The sequence below is a fragment of the Taeniopygia guttata genome, chromosome 5 (genome assembly GCF_048771995.1).
Source record: "Taeniopygia guttata chromosome 5, bTaeGut7.mat, whole genome shotgun sequence".
Classification (NCBI taxonomy): Eukaryota; Metazoa; Chordata; class Aves; order Passeriformes; family Estrildidae; genus Taeniopygia; species Taeniopygia guttata.
In genome coordinates, this window is record NC_133030.1 from 18925295 (window position 1) to 18948268 (window position 22974).

General features: G+C 38.4%; 1 protein-coding gene across 3 annotated transcripts in view; it reads left to right on the top strand.

The window, feature by feature from the left end:
- MOB2 (MOB kinase activator 2) overlaps window positions 1-22974 on the top strand; it is a 108561-nt gene that overhangs the window by 26292 nt on the left and 59295 nt on the right. The window contains exon 1 of one of the 3 annotated variants that reach the window (XM_072929779.1): window positions 8841-8890. The exons of 1 other annotated variant lie outside the window; for it this stretch is intronic. In XM_072929779.1, the coding sequence (XP_072785880.1) occupies window positions 8856-8890 (35 nt within the window). In that variant the 5' untranslated portion in view covers window positions 8841-8855. Of the gene's footprint in view, window positions 1-8840; window positions 8891-20224; window positions 20260-22974 lie in introns of those variants that run through there. One more of the 3 variants, XM_072929780.1, reaches the window with a different exon arrangement.

Here is a 22974-nt window from a genome sequence, read left to right on the forward strand (position 1 = left end):
ATTTTCCTTGAAATAGGAAAAAAAGTAATCTTTTTACTAAGCCACACTGTCAAAAAGGATTATGTTTTGACCAACTGGATAATAAGAAATAACACTTGTGGTAGCCCATGAAATAAGTGATAGTGGTAGTGAGGACAATGTTTTGAAATACAGTTATTTCAATTTAGATTGGCTTGTTTATACATTTTGAAAAGGTAAGCAAGAGTTGGAAATAGAGCTACTGTTGTGTTTTGTTTCTAAGTTATCTGTGAAACACTACAAGGAATTTAAGATACATCTGGCATTACAATAAGTTAAATGAGTTTTGGCAGCATTTACAATAGAGAGCTCTAAACAGTGTTTTGAGCACTTTACTTTTTAGGGTAGATAGATCTCCTCCTTACATCACATTTGCATGGAAGCCTCTGGAAACCGCAGTGATGCAGCAGGTTTGTCAGAGAGGCATGCTTGATCATCCTGCATGGGTTTATTTTGCATAGAATATCCAGGCCTGAGTCAGAGGGAAGGAAATGTGACACTCTTGGGTCCTGTGTTCAGCTTAGATTTCCATCTACGTTGTTGCTCAGGCTTTGAGTTTCTTATTGTTTCTTTACAGTGGTAACATGAGAACTAAGAACACATTTTTCACTAATAATTTTTCTGCAGAGGTCTGGGACATGCTTGTCTGTGAAGAGGTCTGTAACAGCTAAGTTCATATTTAAGACTAGTTTGTCACTTGTGTTTAGTCATTACAAGAAAACACAGTGCCCTGATTTTCATTTCAAAAAACCCTTCCAATTTCACTTATTGGCATTTAAATCTGTAATGCATTTGCCTGTTAGGTAATACATGTTTTAAATGTATTATTAATGACTGAGCATTTTCAAGGGTGATTTCCCTCTGCTGTGGACTTACAGCATCCTTACAAACAGTCTTTGCAGTCACTGCAAAGGAAATAACATGAAAGATTTCATTATCTAAAGTGATTTCCAACTAAGGAGTTTCTTTAAGAGGAAGGCCACCACTAATATTAAGGATCTGAAATACACATTCATCTTTTCCTGACCAATAGATGAATTGCCCTTCCGTTTTTTAATTTAAAGCCACGTTTCTGCTGTCAAGTAAGAATGCCACCTGATGTACAAGGTGTTTCTCATTAGGCTGTGAGATTTCTGTGAGAGAACCAGGACCTTTAAGAAGAGGAAGCTCTGCCCTCGCTGCTGCCCTGGGTTTAAGCAGCTGCCCTAAACTGACAGCTATGCAGAACTGTGTAGCTTCTTAAGCTTAGCAAGTTATAAATGGTATTCCTCATAATGACCTTGGGAGGTGAATACTGTGTGTCCCAGGCACACTTAGAGAAGATGGAGAGTGTTGTGCTTTGGGTCTCTAAGTAGCACATTTCCAAAGGAACATTGTGCAGCCTCAAACAAATCGAGAAGATGCATGCTCATAGGAAGGATGCTGCTGCTTCTATTGCAAGTATAATTCTGGAAGTGTAATGATAATGAGAGGAAGTGGAAGACTTCCTGCATTAGTTTTTGTGGCTGTGTGAAGGGGCTGTCTGAATTGCAGCTGTGTTGCACAACTGATAAAAGTAACTTTAGGCTGGGCTAAGTCTCCTGAGATGTGAACTAATGCACCTCCTCTTTGTGCTGCATGCACAGTGGTTAAATTCTTATTAACCTGGAAGTCAGAACAGCAGCAGTAATCACTGAGTATGCTGTTTGTCTCTGTATTTTACTTCAAGTCAATTGCTCTCTCACAAATATGTTGGTGCTAGACTATGTTCTTAAAATACTCTTCACCCCTTTGGGAAAAATTTCAACCGTAAACTGATTACTTAGCATGTAAGTAAAGGATCTGTGTAAGCTGTGAGGAAAAAAAGTGTGGTGGCAGACCTTTAATATTGTGATACCCTTACAGGTCTCTAAGCAAGAAAGCGAGACCTTCTAAATGGGGAGATGATTAATTTTATTTGGAAAAAGCTCGGGATATATGTGGTGTGCTGGAGGGAAGATAGTTTCTTAAATTCCTTTCTGAAACATCCAAACTACTTTTACCTAATTTCTAGATTTGACTCCTGCTCTATAGATTTATAAAGCAAATTGATGAAATGTTACTGACTGTATTGTATTTGTCTTTTTGGTGATGACTGTTAAACTGTTAATCATGCTAATCTGTTCCATATATTGATTTGTATTATATTTACAGTGGCTTTAGTGAGTTTTTTTTTTTCTATTTATTCCATGTACAATGTTAGTTTATTTTTCAAGTTGCTTGTATGGTTTCTTTTTTTAAGGCCTGGGACCTTGATGAACTTTACTGTAGGGTTGAAGGGTGATTTTGAGGCCAAAATGTGAGACATTTATTTAAAGTGTAAGGAGAAGAGAGGCCTATTTCTCTTCTGCCTTTGTGGGGGTATGGTTTTGTACCTTATGTAGCAGGAGAAGTGCTTTGGCAAGTGCACATTTTGGAAGGTGCTTTTTTTGTGTCTGTGGATGAGAAGTATTACTGTGCTGGTCAGCTGCTCAGTGAAAGAATTTTTCAGAAAGAGAAACACATGCCAGATTTAATTAGCTCAACCTTGGTGGCTGATAGTGTTTTTGGGTATTTGTTTTTCTTTTTTGTTGGTTTTTTGGGGGGGGGGGTTTGTGCAATTTTTTTTTTTTTTGTGTTTTGTTTTGGCTTTCTCTGAATGATCATAATGACCACTCAAGTTAAATAACTTACAGAATCAAATATACTGTAGTCATGGGTGGTGGAAGGAACCATGGGTGAAAATAGCTTGGTGCATCTGGGAATTTTTCATCAGAGAAAATAATACTTTGGGAAAATCAGCTTGATTTTCCTGTCATTGTGCTGCACTGCAGGTGTGTATATCCTGTATTAAACCAGGCAAACTAGAAAAGTCCTGTTTCCCAGCAACCCAAAGGGTGTGTGCTTGCCTTTGATAACTGTGGTATGTTTAAAGTCACATATTTGAAGATAATTGAGGAGTCCTCTACTTTCAATGTAGAATAAGATGGATTAAGTAATTTCTGTTAAGGATATAATGCTGACATTGCCAGTCAGCTAGACACAAAAGATTTTATGATGAGATACTCATCTTGTGGCTTAAGTTACTGTAGAAAAACCAGAGAACTCTGTAAAGAGGACACTGAAAACAAGGGTGGCAGACACACTATAAAAGCTGGTCCATTATGTAACATTAGGATGAAAAGAAGCAGAGAGAAGGTCAATTTCCAGAGTCCAGCTGCTTCCCTACATGCAATGCTGTAAATAATGCAAGAGATAAATAAATACAAATGTACATTCAGAAGAATACCTGTTTTTTCCAAGAGCATAAAAAGGCTGAGTATTAAATTTTTCATATCATTGCAGGCCACATGTTTACCTTTTTTTGTGTGTGTTGACGTCTTTCTGCACAGTTTTACTCAAGAGAACCAAAACATGGATTTCCTGTTCTTTAAGAGGAAATTGAGCATGTTGTCAGATCTTCTTCAGCTGCCTTCAGTTATTTTACCTATGCAGATGTGAAAGAACAAACCATGGACTAGCCTGCCTGTTCAACTGCCTGTGTTCTAAATCTCCTCTAGCATTGGGCAAGGACAACATTCCAGAATATGCTGCTCTTCTCAGACTTCCTAAGAAACATCTCAAAGGTCACATAGAGGGAGCATGCTAATTAAGGAGAAAAAATGTTTTCTTTCTGTACAGTCATATATCAATACATTCAGAAATACTTTCCATTACTTTTATTATAATTTCTGTATATTGTATGGATATTAGTTTCCAATGAAATGAGTTTTTTTGTCCAGATCTTTTTATTTAGGAGGTTTACTCTGATTGGCTATTGTAAATTGTGGTGGTCAAGTTTTGTCACAGTATTACAAATAAGGATTCATTTTTTTTAACTGCCTAATCACCTCCTTTGCTGGAATTTCCTCCTTTATTATAGTTGAGAGTTGTGGTTACCATAAGCATAACTGCACTTTGCATGAAATCTCAGTCAGGATCGTGACAACAGAAATGATTGATGTCTTTGGTTCTTAAAATACATGAAAATAATGCAACACACAGACTTGTCAGTGAGGCTCATGTAATCTGTCATTGCAGTCCATGCTTCTAACTTCCCTTTTAAATGTGCAGAAGAGGCCTACATGGATTAAAGGTCACGGTATGTGTGTTGCTGTCAGAGTGCATTATTATGGCAAATTGATGCATTTTGTTCCCTGTCCTCAGTCTCTGTGGGTTGTAATTTCTGTGAAAAGTGGAGATGAATAAACTTGTCTCATTTTATTATTGTAAGATGAAACAGGCATGAACTTCTCATGGTTCTGAGCTTTCTGCCCAGTTCTTACACTTTGCCTGGAACACTCCTCTTGTAATTATACCTTTTGCATGTAGTTTTCAATATAGCTGGGCAGCTTGAGTCCAGCCTTACCTTTATGAAGTTCTGCTCTTTTAATTATTAATGATGGAGAAGATGTTTCCATGGGCAGACAGGTCTCTCCTGTGGTGTATTGAAGGGATCTTTGGAATTTAATGAATTTTTAGTGTGTAGGTTGATAAATCTAATTGAAGTTGGGGATTTAAAAAAAGTCAGTTCCTGCAGGCCCTTTGATGCTATGGATGCTCTTTGTATGCTTGCAGACTAAGTGGTTCAGCAGGAACAGTAACTCCCCACCGAACAACTGAGCCTGTGGCAGCTGGGTAAGAGAGTGATAATGCACGGTGAGGCTGCCAAGCAGGGAGATAGAGAGTGCTGTAGTGACAAAGCATGTGGCAGCACTTGGAGCTTTCCAAGAGATAATCTAGCTGTAATGCTTTTGATTTCTAAGGAAGAAATTGCTAGAAACACGATATAGTTTTATCTCAAGACTGACTTGGACTAGGCTAGATGTATTATTGCTTCTGTTGTTACAGGAACAATTTGGTTGCATCTCTTTTTTTAAGGTGTACATATCATCTTTCTTCAAAAAACCCAAACCTGCGACCAATTTACAAAAGGCACTTCTTTTCTCAGTTTCACTGTGTTCCTTCAGTCATCTGGTAATGAGGTTACATATGTTAAACTGGGTCTGTTTCCTCTTGAATGCAGTGATTAGTGCTCTGAGTAAACTAATCCAAACCACTGCATCCGATATGTGCACACAAGTGTAGCTGAAGCAAGGTAGGGGGGCAAAAGGAGATTATTGGGTAAAAAAATGATAGTTCAACATGAGTTTCCTTTTTGATAGGCTCATAGGGGGTTCAGAGTGAGGAGAGTGGCTTTGATACTTCTATGTATCAAGTGTCATTTTTAGACATTTTTAGCTCTAATTTCATGAAGACTGATAATTAAAGCTAAATTTACACAAACGGTTTTCACATGCCAGTGATGACAGGTACTAATGATACGTTTGTTGTGGAATATAATTTTTTTTAAAGTCTTTGTCATTGTTAATACACAAGTGGGCTTTTGGCCTCCCATCCATACATAGTGATTTTATTATCACTGATTTTGGTCCTGTTCCATGAAGTATACAAAATTTAAATACACTTCTGCATTTTGGAAGAAAAACTGTATAAGTGAGTTTTTTTTTTTCTTTTTTTAAATCATGACTTGATAGTTTCATACAAGAGACTACAGTGGGCAAAGGTGGAGTATATTATTTCTGGTTATGTGCTGGGATATATTTAATGTCTTCTGTTCGTTTTAAAATCTGTTAATAAACTTAATGTTTTGTTCTGCTGTACCTGGGCTCTTTTTTGGTAACAGCCATCAACAATGAAAATTTTAAGAACTTGATGGAGGCTGCAAACAATTTTCTTGCCATAAAAGACTGAGGGGCTTTTTTTTTTTTTTTAAGTAAAGGGGCCAACCAGGATGTTAAGTTAACAACTAAGGATGTCCTCCACAGAAACCCTGTGTGAAATGAAAGATCATTTGGATTTGGAGTTTGTGTAGCTTAGAGAACAGGAAGAATAAAATATGGAGTGAAATTTAAAACAAACACCTCTTTCAACATACCGATTCAAAGGGTATCGTGCAGCAGCACGACAGACCCTCTCCTCCTCGGCTGCTGAGTAATCCCTCGTTATTTTTCTCCGATATGATCACTGCTGAGAAATGAAAGCGAGCCCAGGCTGTGGCTTGCGGTGAGTGACAAGACGGTCCCGCCTTTCCGGAGCTGGGGAGCTGCGGGCAGCCGGCTCCCTCTGCAGCCCCGGGAGCAGCTCCTGCTCTCTGCTGGGCTGCAGGGATGCGCTCCCCTCTGGAGTGGCAGGCTTAAATTTTCTCTGCTTCAGGGGCCCTGCAGTCAAGCAGTTCAAACTCCGTGCTCCTTAGTGTTCCAAGCAAAGGTATAGTTCAGCCAGATGTTGTTTTGTTGCTAAAAGCACTGCGCTTTCAGTTTTGGTACAGTATTTCAGTCCTTAAGGTATTCAGATTTTCAGATTGTTCTGAATGTCTAAATGGTCAAAGTGGAGCAACTGATCAAAAATAGAAACGTGCAAAGTTCGTATCGGAGAAAGTAATGCGACTACTGTTAGTAGCTAGTTACTGGTTATGGTAATTTTACAAATTCCAAGTATTAAATGAATATGGATATATGCTCTTTGTGTATCTTGGGTTTACTACACAAAATAACATCTCATTTCACTATTGAATGACTGCTGTACTGCAGATGACAAAGGAAAAATTTAAATTTTTTTATAGGACTGTTTCTGAATGCTTTACTTTCCGTGATTTTTAATGTTTTTAGCTGTTTGTGCTTACATTGCTAAAAACATGAGCCATCTTTGCAGTGCTTTAATGCAGCAGCTCCGATTTCTGAGCCTTTGTGTGCTGGTATCACAGTGTGTAAACTTAGAAACCTCTTGGACATCTTTGTAGCCCTCCTGGGGAAGAAGCAGCAAGAAAAAACCCACAATAAAACAGAACCCTGGATATTGTAAAGGCTTGCAGGAAGAAGTAAAAACAAGGTACATATATGATGCAAGAAAAATCGACCAAAAGTTGTTACAGTTTTCCCATGCAGGCTCTTTCAGCAGAGGGCAGTACCAGCTCTATGTGCTTTAATGTCTCGGGACTGCAAAATCACAAGCAGCAGGATGTGGAGGCACCAAGCTGGTCTCGGCACAAGCTTTCAGCTGAGTAAGTTTCTAATAGTAGCTGGAGGGGGACTGTGAATAGATTTGGGAACACCCGTGTAAAATTACAGTCAATGCAGTATTGCAAGGTAAGTTCTGTTAGCCACTTATCCATTCCTACTGGCAGGGTTGGTGTGTTCTTTGTTTGTCAGCTCCTTATCCAGGTGAATCTATCTGTGATTCCCTGTTCTCCTACTTGCAAAGAGAGTAAATCCAATGCACAGGAACCAGCAAAGTGATAGCAAGATTTGTTCTAGACAGTTTCTGGCACTATCAGCTGCTTCAGTGCAGGATGACTATTGCATTGCCACAAAATAAAACCAGCTTTTCAAAGAATCATTCAAGTTGGAAAAGAATCCAAGATATTGAGTCCAACCTTAGACTGAACACCACCATACCAACTAAAACACAGCACTAAGTGCCGTGTCCAGTCATTTCTTGAACAGCCCTAGGGATGGGGTGATTCCACCACTTCCACCACTTGCCTGGGCAGCCCATTTCAATGCTCAGTCCTTTCAGTGAAGAATTGCTTCCTGATGTGCAATGAGAACCTCTCCTGGCACAGCTTGAGGCTATTTGCAGTTGCCCTATCACTTGTTTCCTGGGAAAAGAGACTAATCCCTCACCTTGCTACAATCTCCTTTCAGGTCCTTTAGAGAGCAGTAAGATCACCCCTGAGCCTCCTTTTATGCAGAGTAAACTACCCAGCTGCTCTCCTGAAGACTTGTGCTTCAGAACCTTCCCCAGCTCTGTTGCCTTCTCTGGACATGCTCCAGCACCTCAGTGTCTTTCTTGCAGTGAGGGGCCCCAGAACTGGACACAGGACTCGAGTTACAGCCATTTATTCTCGTTTTATTGGTAGTCCCCCACTGCTTGTTTTTCTCATGGTGCAGAACCCACTGAAGAGGTTATCTTACTGTGTGATTGATGAAAAATGCCAATGTCAAGCATGTCACATTAATTGTAAGTTTGAAGTCCTTTTCTCCCAGAAGCCTCCTGAAATATTCTAAGCATCTTCCACAAGGTGGAGCTTTAAGGCTCTGTGGCTGGGAATTTTTCCCTCTTGTCTAATAAGCAGAACAATGAATGGAGTTTATGAAATCTTACAAAATAGGTATAAACCAACTGTTTCAACACTTTTCAAGAAAGAGAATTAAATTTTAGAAAAAGCAACAGACGCAACAGATATTTTGGACTGTAATATGTCTGAGTCACTGGAATTAATGTTGTGAAAGAGAAAAGGAAGGATTAGAAAAAATAGTTCTCATTACTTATTTATTGTTTTGGTATTACTGTTTCTTTGCTTCCAAACTGACTTGAAAGGTAGGCAGAACTAGATAGAGAAAAGCATTATCAAAATAGTTGCTAACTTTTCATTTATTGGGAGGAGACTTTTTATAATTTTAAACAGTTCCTCCTCTTCCTAAAAGAAGAGGAGGAAACTATAGATAAGTTATTCTAATAGATTAAAGAAAGGCAGAAAGCCTGTTTCTTTCTTTTGTACATCTGTCCTTTCAAGGATGAGCTACGTATGCCTGTTCTCTAGAAGAGCACCTTTTTCTGTTTTTCACTCTGCCTGCCAGAAGTTGCATCTTGCTGAATTCTGGAAAAGTGCTACTGGTATTTCAGGCTGTGTTGCTGTAATCAGTTATCTTGGGTTTCCCATGTTTCTTTGAGTATCTGAACTGTGTTTTACTCTATTGCCATCTTGTTGGAAATCCCCTGCTGCTGCTTTTGTTGGAATGGAATTCATCATCTGCTCACTGCGCTGCTGCTGGTAAGGCAATTTTATACATTAACTAGCACTGACATGTGTGGACATGAGCTGATATCGTGCATACAGAAGCTGGGAAGGAGTTTAGCTGAAGAAGGGAAAGGAGGACTGGATGGAGGGGGTAGCAGCAGAGAGGGAGAAAATCAAAATCCCAAGTGTCTTTCCTGTTGGGCTTTTCTATTTCAAGTTAGTCTTTTCTGATGATAACAGATGTTAGCAATGTATTTTTGCCTCATCTCTTTGTATGAAACAAAACTTGAGCATAGGAGAAGTTTACTGAACAAGTGCTGTTTCCCTCTTACCTTTCTTCAATAAAATCCTATGTTGTCCTCAATGTATTTAGATCAAGAGTCTTATCTAGTATTTTCTGCAGAATCTATTTTACCTCTCTGTGCTTGGCTTGAGTTGCAGCTAAAGTTGTGAAACATTTTTTTCAATTTAAATCATGTTGTTTATTTCAAGCTTTGCAGGTCATGTCTGCAAAGAAATTGAGAGAAATTGAGAAAACGAGAAATTGGCTATGGTTTTGTAATCTGTGTTTCAGGAGTCTCCCAAGATTAGGAGGTAGGACTGGTAAGAACTTGGTACACAGACAGCATATCAGGAATCCACTTTCTCTAACATTACTACAGCCCCATCTGATGATCCTCTCCAGTTTTAGGCACAGAAAATAGCATATGGAAAATGCAAGTGTGCTTTATGCCAAATGAGTTAAGAGCTTGTCTGGACAGACTGAGTGCACCTCATTTCTAGACTTCATGTAGACTGGTGGTAGAGCCAGTCTATAATGCTTCTGCATCATTCTGGGTCTGTGGAAGAGCCAAACTTTTAAGCTTCAGTTTTCCTCAGATGCTATCACAGTCTTGACACACTGAAAACTGTCTAATTTTTTTTTTTTTTTTTCCTACTGGATTTCTCTTTTTTCTTCTCCTAGGTATCCTTTTCATTTATTATATTCAAGTATTGGTTTGACGCCTGCTGAGTGGATATAGCTGCTGGTAGGGAAGATGTGGGGACTGTTTTGGCAGTTGGAAGAGCCCTTCTCTGTAATATAATAATTTCTGAGCCACAACCTCAGACATTTGACTTGCAAAAAAATGAAGTAATATGAGTAGGGTGGTGGAGTGAGCTTGAAATCATGGAGCTTTTTTTTCCCCCTAGATGTTACTTGACATGTTGTATGGGCAGGAATTCTTGCTGTTCTCTCCTGCTGCTTCTGCCAATGTAGTTTGTCTAGTTTCCAAGTATTTTAAGTTCTCCTCCCATCCTCTTTATCAGCAATAGCAGAAAATACCTTTCTTTTCTGAAAATCATAGCAGTATCAATCACTTAAAATACTGTAGGTGCAAGCTTTTGCATAATCCATAGTTGTCTAAAAATGTGTGAGCCCATAGCAATCAGTTCTAAATGCCAGTGGCTGTCTATGGAGATGGATAAAGGATTATTCATTTCCCATTCAAAGAAGTGGTGATTTTGATAGGGACTGCCAGGGCAAATTGAGTTAATAAAGCCAAGGATATTGAGAGTATATTTACTAGGGGTAAATACTTAATTTTTTTAGAAATTACGCAGGCCAATGCTCTGTTGACAAAACCACCCCAAACTGACAGTTCAGAGGCATTCCTGTGTTGGTAACAGGATACAGTTGTCTCAGAGCAAAGATTTTCTTAGCACTTATTAGCCAAAAGATCATAGTGGCTTTATTTAAAAAAAAAAACAGAAAAACCAACTTTGGTATGAAGCTATTGAAATAGCAACCTAAGGCAGAGAATAAATCTGGAAAAGGGTCTAAGTGTAGCCTAACACTTGGAGAATGGCATAGGCAGTTGGTGACTATTTAAATGGATTCTCTTATGGTCCATTTTCAGTGTAAGTCCTATTTTCAGTGAAAGAATGTGGAAGAAATGCTGTGTAGCCATTTATTTAGCTTATAATCAGTGTGAGAAAGCCCTCTGCAGCTTACAAAGAGAGAAGGGTGATAGTGGAAAATATCATTACTGGGAAGATAGATGCTATAATAAAATTGCCTGTGGCTTCAGCATCTCTTTTTTTCAAGTTTACTAGTCCATAGGGTCTGTGTCTCATCTCCTGTATGATTATCTTGCATTATTTTCATGACACAAGTAGACCTAGATGCTCATAAAATTGAGAGATCAGCAATATGAACTGTAGCCTTTTGTTCCTGTTCTTCTTGCAGTCTATTGGAGTTTATTCTGCTGAGTTCCATGATGTTGAGATGCAAGGAGAATGGTCATTGAACGCTAAATGCTAGACTGATGTTAACTTTACAAACAGAATTGAATACAGGGATGTGGAAGTAATGCTTAATTTCCAAGGCAAAAACTTCTTATTTCCTAATATCTTGCCAAAAATAGTCAGTGCAGAAATTATTTGTCCATTTACTTGCCCCTAGGGCTGTTAGCTTAACTGTAGCTGCTGGACCAGGCATGTGAACTTCTCATCCTACTTTAAAAGCCACAACATATAGAATTTAACAGCTAAACCAGTTGTCATCTCCATTAATCACAATGTGTTCATTTGTATTTGTTAATTTGCTCTGTGGGTGTATCCTGGTGGATGACTGTCAGTCCAGGTGTCCAGGCAGTCACTGGCTTCTCTGCTTTCCCTTAGTCACTTAGCTCCCTGGGCCTTCTCTGCGTATTTAAATTGTTTTTTTCTAGGTTTTCTTTAAAGCATTACTAGTTGTATGAGTTTTAGAAGGATTTTTTTTTTTTCATTCCACACTCTGCTATAAAGTTTTCTAGACACATGCTGGCTAGAGAGTCAGCTAGGGAAAGGTTGGTATGAAAGCTCATGCCAACGGTGTCATCAGATGACATGGCTTCAGATCAGAGGCCCCGTGATACTGCACTTGCTGGATTTTGTTCCACCCTGTGAACCACCCTCACAAGTCCAGCTTATGTCCCTCTGTCTGGCTTATGAACTTCAATAAAGAGAATCCATCTTCCTAGCTAAGGGATGGGAGCCACTTGGATGGCTCCATGATCATTGGATTATGATGGGAGTGGTTTGCTGTGTCCTCTTATGTTGCATTGACTCTACAGCTGATGGACTTAATTTTCTATGATTTTAGTACCTGGTCCATGCCACCTGTGTTTTATGTCACTCATATTAAGTAAGGTTTGTGGGTCCTTGGTAAATAATTTCAGTTTTAAATATCATAATTTCTAGGTCAGATTTTAAGTTGATGTAATTAGGTGGTAGCCAACCATTGATTGTGGATGTATATATTGAATCAAATAATTTCTGATGAAGCTGCACCTTTTTTAATCTGTTGAGGAACTTAAGAAGGGAAGAGATAAAGGAGGAACTTAAAACCAGTTCATCAGCTACACCTATTACACAGTGGATGACTGTAAATCACACAGCAGATATTTCATAACAGCAGATTAATCTCAATGAGACGATCCTAAATGTTTGTGGGAGGACCTGTGGATATTATCATGAAGTTAGTATATTATCCTAACAAGCAAATAGATCACACCCCTTAAATGAAAGGAATTATCTGAAAAGGATTTGAACTATTTTGAGATTGCATATTAATTTTTTATGCATGTCTCTGAAGAAGATTGTTTTCTAATAATGTATAAATGCTTAGAAGAATAAAAACATAGTAAATGTGATAAAAATCTAGCCAGGGTAACTCAGACAGCTTATTTATAGGATTTTGTTTTCAAAGTGTCCTATAAAGGACTGGCAAATTTTCTTCAAGATAGTTTTTGTATGGATTTTTTATTTTCTGGTCAAAATGAGACTAAAGAAACATCTCGTTGGCAGTATTATGACATGCAAATGATGAAAGCAATAGAAGGACATAGTCAACTGGCTTCCAAAATCAGTGGTAAAGAACAAGACTTAGACTGAAAAATGTTATTGCCAGTGTGATAGTGGCACAGCAGTGCCTGTAGACTGTGTTGCTTTCCCCCCACCAATAAGATACATTTTTGTATTGACCTTCAAAAGACAAAGACATGTTCTGCCACCACTCCACTGTTCTGTTCTTTTCCTTTTAGGCGCTGGATTTTTAAAGTCCTGTCTGAAATTGGGAAATTTTTTGTGCTGTGGCAGTTGATCTGTAACTTCTCCTTTGCTACTACCCCTGTTGGGTTTTACTGAAGTTCTACAATTTGTTCTTTCTCTTGCAGCTCATTTCCTAAAGTAATCTCTCTAGCCAAGAGCTACATTAGAGCCTTTCTAACAGCTCCAGTCTTTAAATGAGGAACTGGCTTTGCTTGCTGCATTTGGTTTTAGAATAGTTTATGCCTAAATGTATTCTACTATGAAGCATCCAGTTTTATTTCAGATTTAAACCCTCTTGGCTCTTGGAAATAGTGTTTCATTATATATAATAAATCAAGTAATGTCATAGCCTTTGATATGAATAGAGTGAAAGCAGTCATGACTAGATCTTGCTAAAAATTATGAAACTGTTGTTCAGTGAAGCTTCAGTTGGAAAGAAGAAAAAAGAATTTAAAAAAATTTTAAAGGAAGTTATTTTGGTATAATTTTTAGTTTCTCAAGGGATGTCAGTCATTCTCTGAAGCTTGTACATGAATGTATAATGTTGGTGAGAGAGGCACTCTGTTGGTCTTTGTGGTTACAGAATAATATGGTTCTTTTGTCTCCGAGATAAGGACTAGTGATCTGGGAGAGTCAGAGTTTGAAAATAACTTCATTGTAGAGTGATGATCTGTAATGAAAGTGAGTAATAAACTTGTGTTTCTATCACGGTTCAGAAAACCTCCTGCAGATGACCAGGATCAACAAGAGTCGGACCTATCATCTACCTTTTTCTTCTGCATCTGCTTGTCAAAGTAGCATCTGCTTTGTAGTAAGAACTGAGGCTCTGGTTGTCTGTTCAGACCCCTTTCCTTTGCCCTTTTATTGGCTTTCTGCAGCTTTGTAGGGAGTAGATTGTGTAAAGTATGCCCCTGGAAAGCAGAGGCCGTTAAAAGGTTTAAGACAAATTTGTTTGAAGACAAAGAGGGCATTGAGGAAAACTGCGGAGAGGGATTGAAGGGCTTTTGCAGCGCAACAGAGCCTTGTCTGTGCAAGACTCAGCCTGCCTCCGAGTTCCAGCAGGCTGCCGAGAAGCAGGCCAAGAAAAGACTCTCCAAGACCCTGTTCCCTTCATCTGTAGTCTGCCATCTGGACAGAGGATGGCTAGAGGGTTCCTGGAACGTATAGAAAGGAATCTTGAGGGCTGAAAATAAATGCCACTGGAGACAGGAAGTGTCTGAGACTAGGAGGGTTGGAGGAGGGGAGCTGCTCTGGGGGTCATGGTGCTGGTAAGGGTGAGGGGCAGATAAGGAGAGCTGCTGTGCTGCATTAGAAGGTGCACAGCCCTTTCCTTCAAGCCCTGAACATCCCTCCATTCACTGCTTTATATACTTGAGGGCATCTTACTTGTTTTTTTGCAAATTCAAATCCTAGTTTTGTTCAAATCTGCGTGATTTGAATCTCTTTCCCTTGTACAGAGGGTCACTTCACTTAAATTTGTAGCCTTTGGCATATTAGGGATTCTGAAATCAGACAGGTTTATAGAAAGATAAAGTGCCAGCCACTGTGAAATTTGATCTTGATGTTATGAAGCTCTATGTTGCTTCAGCGTGGTTTTTGGTGGGGTCTGTTGCAGTCAGGTTAGATGATGTTATGAGTGAACGATGTTCCCCTGAATTATTTTTCTCATGTCGGAAAGTCAGTGTGTGCTATGATATTTTATTCCTTTAGTGTGCTTTAATAAGTATTATAATACTGGAGAGTAATGTTTACTCCTTTCTGAGTTATGAGGGTGACACAGCCCTTGTATTCTTCTGAGAATGGAAATGTCCACTAATCATATCACACATCTTTTCTTTCTATCAGAGCTGCTTAAACCTCCAAAGAAATCTTAGAGTGAGAATTCTTTGCATCACCTGCTTTGCAGTTTTTTAAGTTTTCGAACCAGCTTTTTAAAGTTTTTAACCAGCCAGATAACTGTGAATGTTTTTTGCTTTGTGTGCTGGCCTCTGAGTATTAAGTGGAAATGACATATGTTTTCATTTCTCAAGATGTTTCAAAGAATGTGATCGTGGAAGCAGCTCCTTCCTATTACTGAGCTTTTCAGTGCACACAATAAACATCTCTTCATGAGATTTCAGGGCCATTATCCTCTAGAGGATGCTCTTAGGAGGCCCAGGCACTGATGCTAGAGAAAGTTACACTCTGTGCTTAAGTGAGCAATTTTCCTTCATGTAATACTTCTGAAAAGTGAAACTGAAAAATGAGCATATGCTCAAATATTTACTGTATATCACATGTGAGGGTGGTGGTACATTTTTGTTACTGTCTTCAGCAATGAAGTGTGCATGAAGTGTCGGCACTCACTGGTGCACTAGAACTGAGCTGTAACAGAAAGTCTTTTCTGGGTAAGAGAGGAAGTTTCCAGAGCAGCTGTTTAATCAGCTATATGTGCTGGCATCCTTCGTTGTGAGATCACCACAGGTAGTTTATGATTTGATTGAAAATTAATGGGGCAATTATAGCATGAGACCTAAGAGTAGAAGATGCAGGTTTGGAATGAGGATCCTGTCAATGCACTAACAGTAATTTTCAGGTTCCTCACAGTACTTGTTCAGCATATAAAAGCCTGTTAGACAAATCTTAATTTATTCTAGAAATTCTAATTTGAATATTGACTAATACCTCTGCATTTGAAAACCAGATGACTATTATAAACTTATTGTAATGGAAAAAGTAGATCCTTCCACAGCAATATTTTTAGTGCTAGAAGGCTTATCCTATTTTTCCCTCTAAAGTACTCGATATATCATCCCTTAGAGTGTACCAGTAGGACTGTAATTATTCCAGAGGCTCCACACACAGCCACCATTGGAATCTGTAATTAGGGGGAGTGCAAGCTTTTTGTGCTAAGGGTTATGTCCTCCAGCTGCAGGATGCATTTCCAACTCCATAGGACAGAGTAGAGCTGCATAGTGTTGCAAACTGAAATACCAATTTATAGGTTTAAATGCATCTTGTTCTGGATTAAAAAAAAAATAGTGGATAGCATGATCTCTGTGCCAGCTCATTACTTTTCATATGATTGTTTGGGGAAGAAAAAAAATCCTGAATTCTTAAATGTCTTAGTATTGAATAGGGGTAAACTGGATTCTTTGCTGAGTTTAAGAGCTGTGTGGCATGTTCTTTTCGTTTGCAAACTTTTTCCCAAATGTCATTAGTCCTTCCTTGGAGCAGCAGCTTGCCAGAAAAGGAATTTCAGTAGATTGGCCATGTTTACACGAGTCATTACTGTTTCTTTGCTGAAAGAAAGTATTTTCTGTTATGTATATATCGCGTCTTGTTGTAAATCCTGTTATTTTTTAGCTTGCTGCTGGACACTTCTGCAGCAATTTTAGAAATGTTATAATCTTTCTTGGGTTGTGGTATATGTGTCATTGTAGCATAATGTAGTAAAACAGCCTGGATAGGGCAGGTCTTTCTTTGGGTATGAGGAAAGAACACTTAAGTGATTTAGTCTAATTTTGAATCAGGCAAAAAAAAATCAACCAATAAAAGTCCTGTCTTCTCAAGAAGCTGGTTGAGTTCATGGCAGTCTTTTTAAACCTTTGTTTCACAAGCAAAAATAAAGACCTTTTAAATTGACACTGTCTATAGAGAAGGACAAAACACAATTGGCACATAATTGTTTCTAATATGCTTTGTCAAAACTTAGTCACTTTTCCTCTTCAAGCACTTGCTGCTCTGCTTTTTTGGGGTTTGTCAAATTTGACATAGGAGTTTTTGGGGAGCACAGTGATGGAATTAAAAAAAAAAAATCCTGCAGGTAAATGGTGGAATTTTATATAAAAATATTAATGCAAGCACACAATCCACATGCTTTCTGTATAGCAAGTTATTACTTTCTGCCTGACCTGTAGTATGGATTGTCTCTATGTTGGCATGGAGTCTCCGCAATAGCAGAGTTGCTGGTCCCACAGAAGGGAACTAACTGGGGTTTCTGTGATTGCACCAAAATATGTGAACTGGGAGTGGAAAGGAATTAAAAGATGGCCTTGACAGCAAGCCTGATTCCAAGGTGTGTAAGTGGAAAAACCTTGTAGTATGTGGACTTGAAATTATTTTGGTCAGTAAGTTAATAAAAATGGTGACCTGTGTTAGCAAATAATCAAGTGTTGCAATGCTGTTTCTTTCCTAATCCAGGTCATGAGTCCAAAATATCAACTGCTCATTAGGAGATGGGGGAACTGGAAAGGGCAGAAAGAATAAAAGGGTGAGACAAGGAGTCTGGATTTAGTGTGTTTTGCAGGTACCTCCATAATAATTGATTTGTCACTTTTATCTTCAGAGGTAGAGATAAGGCATCTCTCATGATGATCCTAATTATGTTGATGTATATATTCTTACAGAAGTGCAGTGAATGAGGAAAACAAAATGCTGTTAATAAAAAAACCAAAATGAAATACAATGCTGACAACCTGCAGCAAAGCTTTCTAAGAACTGTTATGTCTCTTATAGGAGCAAAACTGGTAGTGCTTCATGGAAAACTGAAGAGCCTCAGGTTTTTTACCACTTATCACGAAAAAAGCTTTTCTTCACTTAAAACTTCAGATGGGTGCATTTTTAAAGATTAACAGCAGAAATATTATAATATCCTTTTCTAACTTTTGCTGCTCCAAGCTGAGCTTTATCTTATTTTTTATCAAAGTAGTGAGGGTTTTTTGTTTCTAAAACAAGCAGATAATCCATTATTGTTCTAGCATGTGGAGAGTCTGGCGATATATATCAATGGACTACAACTTTTCATTGAATTAGCTGTCAGAAGATAAAAATAGGAGTGTTTTTGTGAATTATGATCTATCCCACATTTTTGAATAAGGGGGGTTGTGTGCAACGATTTTTCTTAATATGTGGAGTATCTGAAGAAAAGAGATGAGAGTTGGAGTGAAAGGTGGGTCAAAGCTGGATAAGTCATGCAATGTTAAGTTTGCTTTGTACCATTTCTTTATAGGCCCTTTTAATTGTCACATGGGCACGTGAAAACTGGAGCATCTTGTGCTGGTGTTTGGTGTGAAAGAGAGTTTAATATAAAGGTTAAATACAATCATGGAGTGAGTATGGCTGCAAATTACAGATAAGGAGAAAGCTGGATGGGTAGGGGAAGAAATGCCGGCTCTGCTGGAGGCAGAAAAATTTCCAGTTATTAGTGATTTCCTTCTCTCCTCACCTGGAGCTGAGCCCCCAGCAGTTTTTGCTTGGCTTGCTTGTCTGGGCTAGCAGAGCAATGCCATTGTGAAGGTGCCTGTGTGTCCTGCACTGAAACCGTGCCTGTTCAATCTGGGTATGCAGCAGCCTGCAGCCTTTCACTGATGGGTTTTGAAACTTGGCTTGGTTGACATTGCATGCCCAAAATCATGTTAATGTACATCTTTCTGGGTATGAATTGTGCAGTACATATCTAAAATCCAGGGGACAAAATTCCTTATTTATTACCCTAGTCATATCCCTTAAAACGTTGCTCTGACTATATACTTTCTAAAGTTTTGCTGCTTGATCTAGAAGCAAGTTTAGGACAATCTGTACTGTGTCTTGGTGTGGGTTTTTTTTTGTTTGTTTGCTTGTTGTTGTTGTTTTTTTATAAATTTATTTTATTTTGGGGGGAGGTGGTTTTAATTTTGTTTCTAGACATGATTGCTATAGGTGCTGATTATTCTTTGTTTTTACTTTTATTAAATTATGTGACTATGGACATACAGCCAGGCATTTTTTGCTAATTGGTACTTTGTTTTTTGTTTTCTCAAAGGAAATAAAGGAGATTTACTCAGTATAAGCGGATGTTAACATTTCCTGGTAGATAGGCTTGCTCTGTCTCTTTAAGCACCTGACAGAAGATGGTGTCAGCAGGAGGAGGGCATAGTGTGAAAATGGCCCATTATGAGCTACTCAAGCTACTGGAGTTTAAACTCTTACTCCTCAACTCACTGTACTATTTGACCCTGAGCAATTTAATCCGTTTTTGTCCCATTCGGCTGTCTAAAGCTAGAGAATAGCATTGCAGAAATGTAAATGGCTGGCTAATGATGTGCTAATTGACCTTTGAAAATTGCATGCTAATTAGCCTAGTTGTTGCTTGTGTCCTGTTCACAGCACTGCAGGCAAGACTGCTCTGATTACTGTAGCTTAGTGACTTTAAGCAAAATTACATGGACTTGCATTAAAAATCCAAGCAAAATAAGAAGTAAATAACAGCAACAATAAGGCATTAGATAAATCATAGATATTACAAAATAGCATGTAAGGAGAATCACCCTTCTCAATCTGCTGTACAGTCTCTCTTTTGACCATCTGATGGGAATAAAAACATTGAGTGGATTTAATGGTTGACTTTGACTTAATTCTCCTGGATCATGAATGAAAACTAGCAACTTTGTGATTGTGACTCCAAACAGCAAGCTTTAAACACTCAAAATTTATCTAAAATCCCCGCTGTAATAAGAATTCTATTTTATGTGTGAAGGAATGGCTCAAGTAGGTTCCCAGCCTCCTCTTGAAAATAACGTCACAACCTCTGTGACTGTCATATCTGTGTTTCGCCCAGTGCAGTTAATGAAGCTGTGTTCTGATGGAAATAGATAGATACAACTAGAAATGTTAAAACAGATGACTCTAAGAATTAATTTTAAATCTTGGAAGAAGTAAAAATGGAATGTGTAAAGAAGGGAAGCGTAACAAGAGTGCAGTCTTAATTAGGGTATGTAGGTGGAAGAGATTTTTTGTGGGGAAAGAGTGGGCTATGAGATATGTATCCTTAGTCATGCTTGAAGGAAAAAAGGGAATTTGATCATTATATTAGCATGTTGGCATAAACTGATGATGGTTAAAATCTTTCAGGAACCTTTCATATGAAAGGATGTTAAAAACTGAAAAGACATGTTGGCTTTCAGGAAACTCTAACCTGTCATATGAAGTTTTTTTACTTAATTAATTTGGCATCTAATTTTTAAAATTTTAACTTAGTCATTCCTTGCTTTTCAGCCAAAACTGGTTCTCATCTAACTTGGGTCTTCAAGATTACTTGCTCCTCTTTAAGTTGTCCTTCATGTAGGTAGTATGGTACAGTAAAAGGGTAAGAACTGGCAGCTTGGAAATGCTGCTTTTAACGTTAAATTACTCCATCTTATGCCAGGAGGAAGATGTTTCATTCCCAAGACAGGACTGTTTGCTTTGTTCTCCCTGATCATCTGTTGCTACTGAAGAAGTATATAGCCAGGTCTCTGAAGGCGTTTAAGATCAGCTTTCTAGGCTGAGTGCTTTTATGATATAACACTGCATATGGGGAAGGGATACATTATGTAAGTAAGGAGTTATGGATTGCTTTGCATTGTAGGTTTTCCCATTGTAAACCCAAGGGACTACGTGTCACTGGAAGTCTGTAAAAGCAGAAGCATGCCTAGGCAGCAGTTGTGCAAAGTTTGGACAAAATTTAGTGGTGGATGTACAATTTTTTTTAATTGTATTTTTTTTCCACTTGAGAATCGTAGCATATTAAGTAAGAATCTTTGAGGCTTTGTCTACCATATTGCCATGAGAGCTGAGTTCCATGTTCAGGGAGAATGTTTCGAGAAGGTCTGTGTGTGTGCCCACAGGTGAGAGAATGAAGGGCAGTTACTGGGAGCTCAAATGCAGCTTTTCTCATGTAAGAGGTATTTTGAAAGGCAGGAGGCCTAGGCACTGAGGTTTGAATAGAGAGCTGAAGATTTCTGAATTATGTTATTCTTTCATTTGATGTTTGGCTTTGCATTAGTCACATCATCCCACTAAATCCTAGACTCTCTATTTTGACTTCCCAAGGGTTTCCCAAAGTGTTGTTATTGCTGCTTTACACTTTGGGAACAGAGATACCAACGTGGAAGGTGCCAACTGGCAGATGTAGCAAATTTTTCATTCCTGGCCTTAAATTGTTTAAGTATCAGGGAGTATTTTATAGCCAGCAGCTCTCTAATCTTGACAGTGCAGTAGAGTTTTACTTCACATTCACTGCTGTGCCTGAGCAAGCACAATGAAAAGGCAGTGTGTGGATGGTGCCCTGTGTTGTCTTATCCTCAGTAATGGGGAAGACAGAAACAGCACTGACTTTCTGATTCTGTTTCCAAGTAGTTTCCTTTTATCTGCTTCACTTTATAGCCATTTCCTCCTGGGTTTTTCCACTGTAATGACTCTAACAATCACCGACACAGGTTGCAGGGATTGAGGGCTTTTTTCCAGAGTGCCGTTAAAATTTCCAAAAGTGCTATGTAAATGTTAGGTAATGTTCTGATGCTCTCAAATATGAGGTCCAGACTCTGGGGTGAAGTATTCCTGCCTTCCTTTGAAGGATGGATGGCTGGGCTTATGCCTGGGATTTGTCTACAAAGACTTTTTGTTGAACATTTAGAATCTAGCAAAAATGTGAATAACAGCAGCCAAAGTCACATTTGGTAAGGGCTTTGTTAGGATCACCTAAAAAAGCCAGTGTTCAAATGATTTATGTTGCTGCCTTTGCCTGACACACAAAGTATTTTTCACTTAGCGCTTCAGAGAAGCTGTTTCATTATGTCCATTAATTTGAAGTACAGGATAATCTGCAAAAATATTATTGTATTTATTTCTTCAGAGACAGTCAATTTGCTTCACTCTGAAGGTAAAGCATAAAGGACGTCTGACAAGTGGCTCTACAAATGCAGGATGATATGATCAGAATTTATTCCTGATATACTCAAATTTCCACTTTTGTCCTCTTGTCATACCAGTCAGCAACTGATAGATAAGCTTAAAGCTCCTGATTGTAGTTGTTTTCCTGTAATGTATGTGTTGATTTTACACCTTCTTCTTGCTAATTGTTGATGTCCCGTTCCCAGTTCCCACACATTCCTTAGGTCAAAGCCAGCCATATTCCATGGGTTCAGAAGTGTTCCTTTGTTGAGATTTGTGCTGCATACTGAAGTGCAGAGAGCTCATCAGTGTGTCCCTTACCAGGCAGGCATTTTTGCTTAGTTTTGCACAGACCCTTCTGAATTAGGAGCTGCAAAACAACAACTTACTGGCTACCAGATTTGTCCTCATTTACAGCTGTAAATGTTAAATTCCTTGATTAAATAATTTAATTTTTAATACTTGGCAGTAAGAATTTGTATCAGCAGTCTGAATTTGGGATTGAAGTAAATTTCCTTTACCCTCTAGTGAGAGGAGCACACCAGAGTCCCTTCAGTGTGTCCCTGCAGTAGCAAGGGTGGTAATGGAAGAGATGAATGAAGCTCTCAGGATACTGGGGAGGATGTGCAAGACCAAGCTCATAATGAAGTTTAAAAGGAGATTCAGAATGAGGGCCTGGTACTTTTAATTTGTTTCAATTTTTAAATATTGCAGTGACTGAGCACATATTGTATATCTGTTGTACTCACCTATATGTGGCATGTGATCTGTTTTATAAAACTTACATGTGTGTTATCCAGTTGTATTTCCTGATACCCCTTGTTTTTAATGATTTGTTCTGTATTTGATCAAAATTACAGCCTTTTTTTAGTATTTAAAGGTTATTTTAAAATTATTTCTCCTTCCTTTACTTTCTTAAGGGTTCTCTATTAAAAAGCTTGTTGGATATGAGGTTTTTATATTGGAATCTGAGTACTGTTTCATTATTAACAAAACCAATCTAGCTTTAATCTTTTTCAATTGAAATATTGCTTGTAGCTTTTAGCACCTTAGTGTAAGACCACTTGGCTGAAATTAAAAAAAAAAAAAAGAGGAAAGGATAAAAGGAAAGAAGCCAATTGTGCCATAGAAAACTTGACTGTTTTTTTTCTGCTTGTTTTGTAGGCTTCAGGGATTTCTATGTGACTGGTCATGTTTAATTTTAGCTAAAGTTTCTTTCTCAGAAATATCTCTCCTGTTCTCCCTCTGTGGTACTTCCACACTTCTCCTGGATTGTATCATTAGCTAAATTTTGCAGCAGAGACTTTTATACCGACTGGGACTTGTTGGGTGGAGCATGTTGGTAACTCATACAGTTCTTTCCTGTTCTTGGGCTG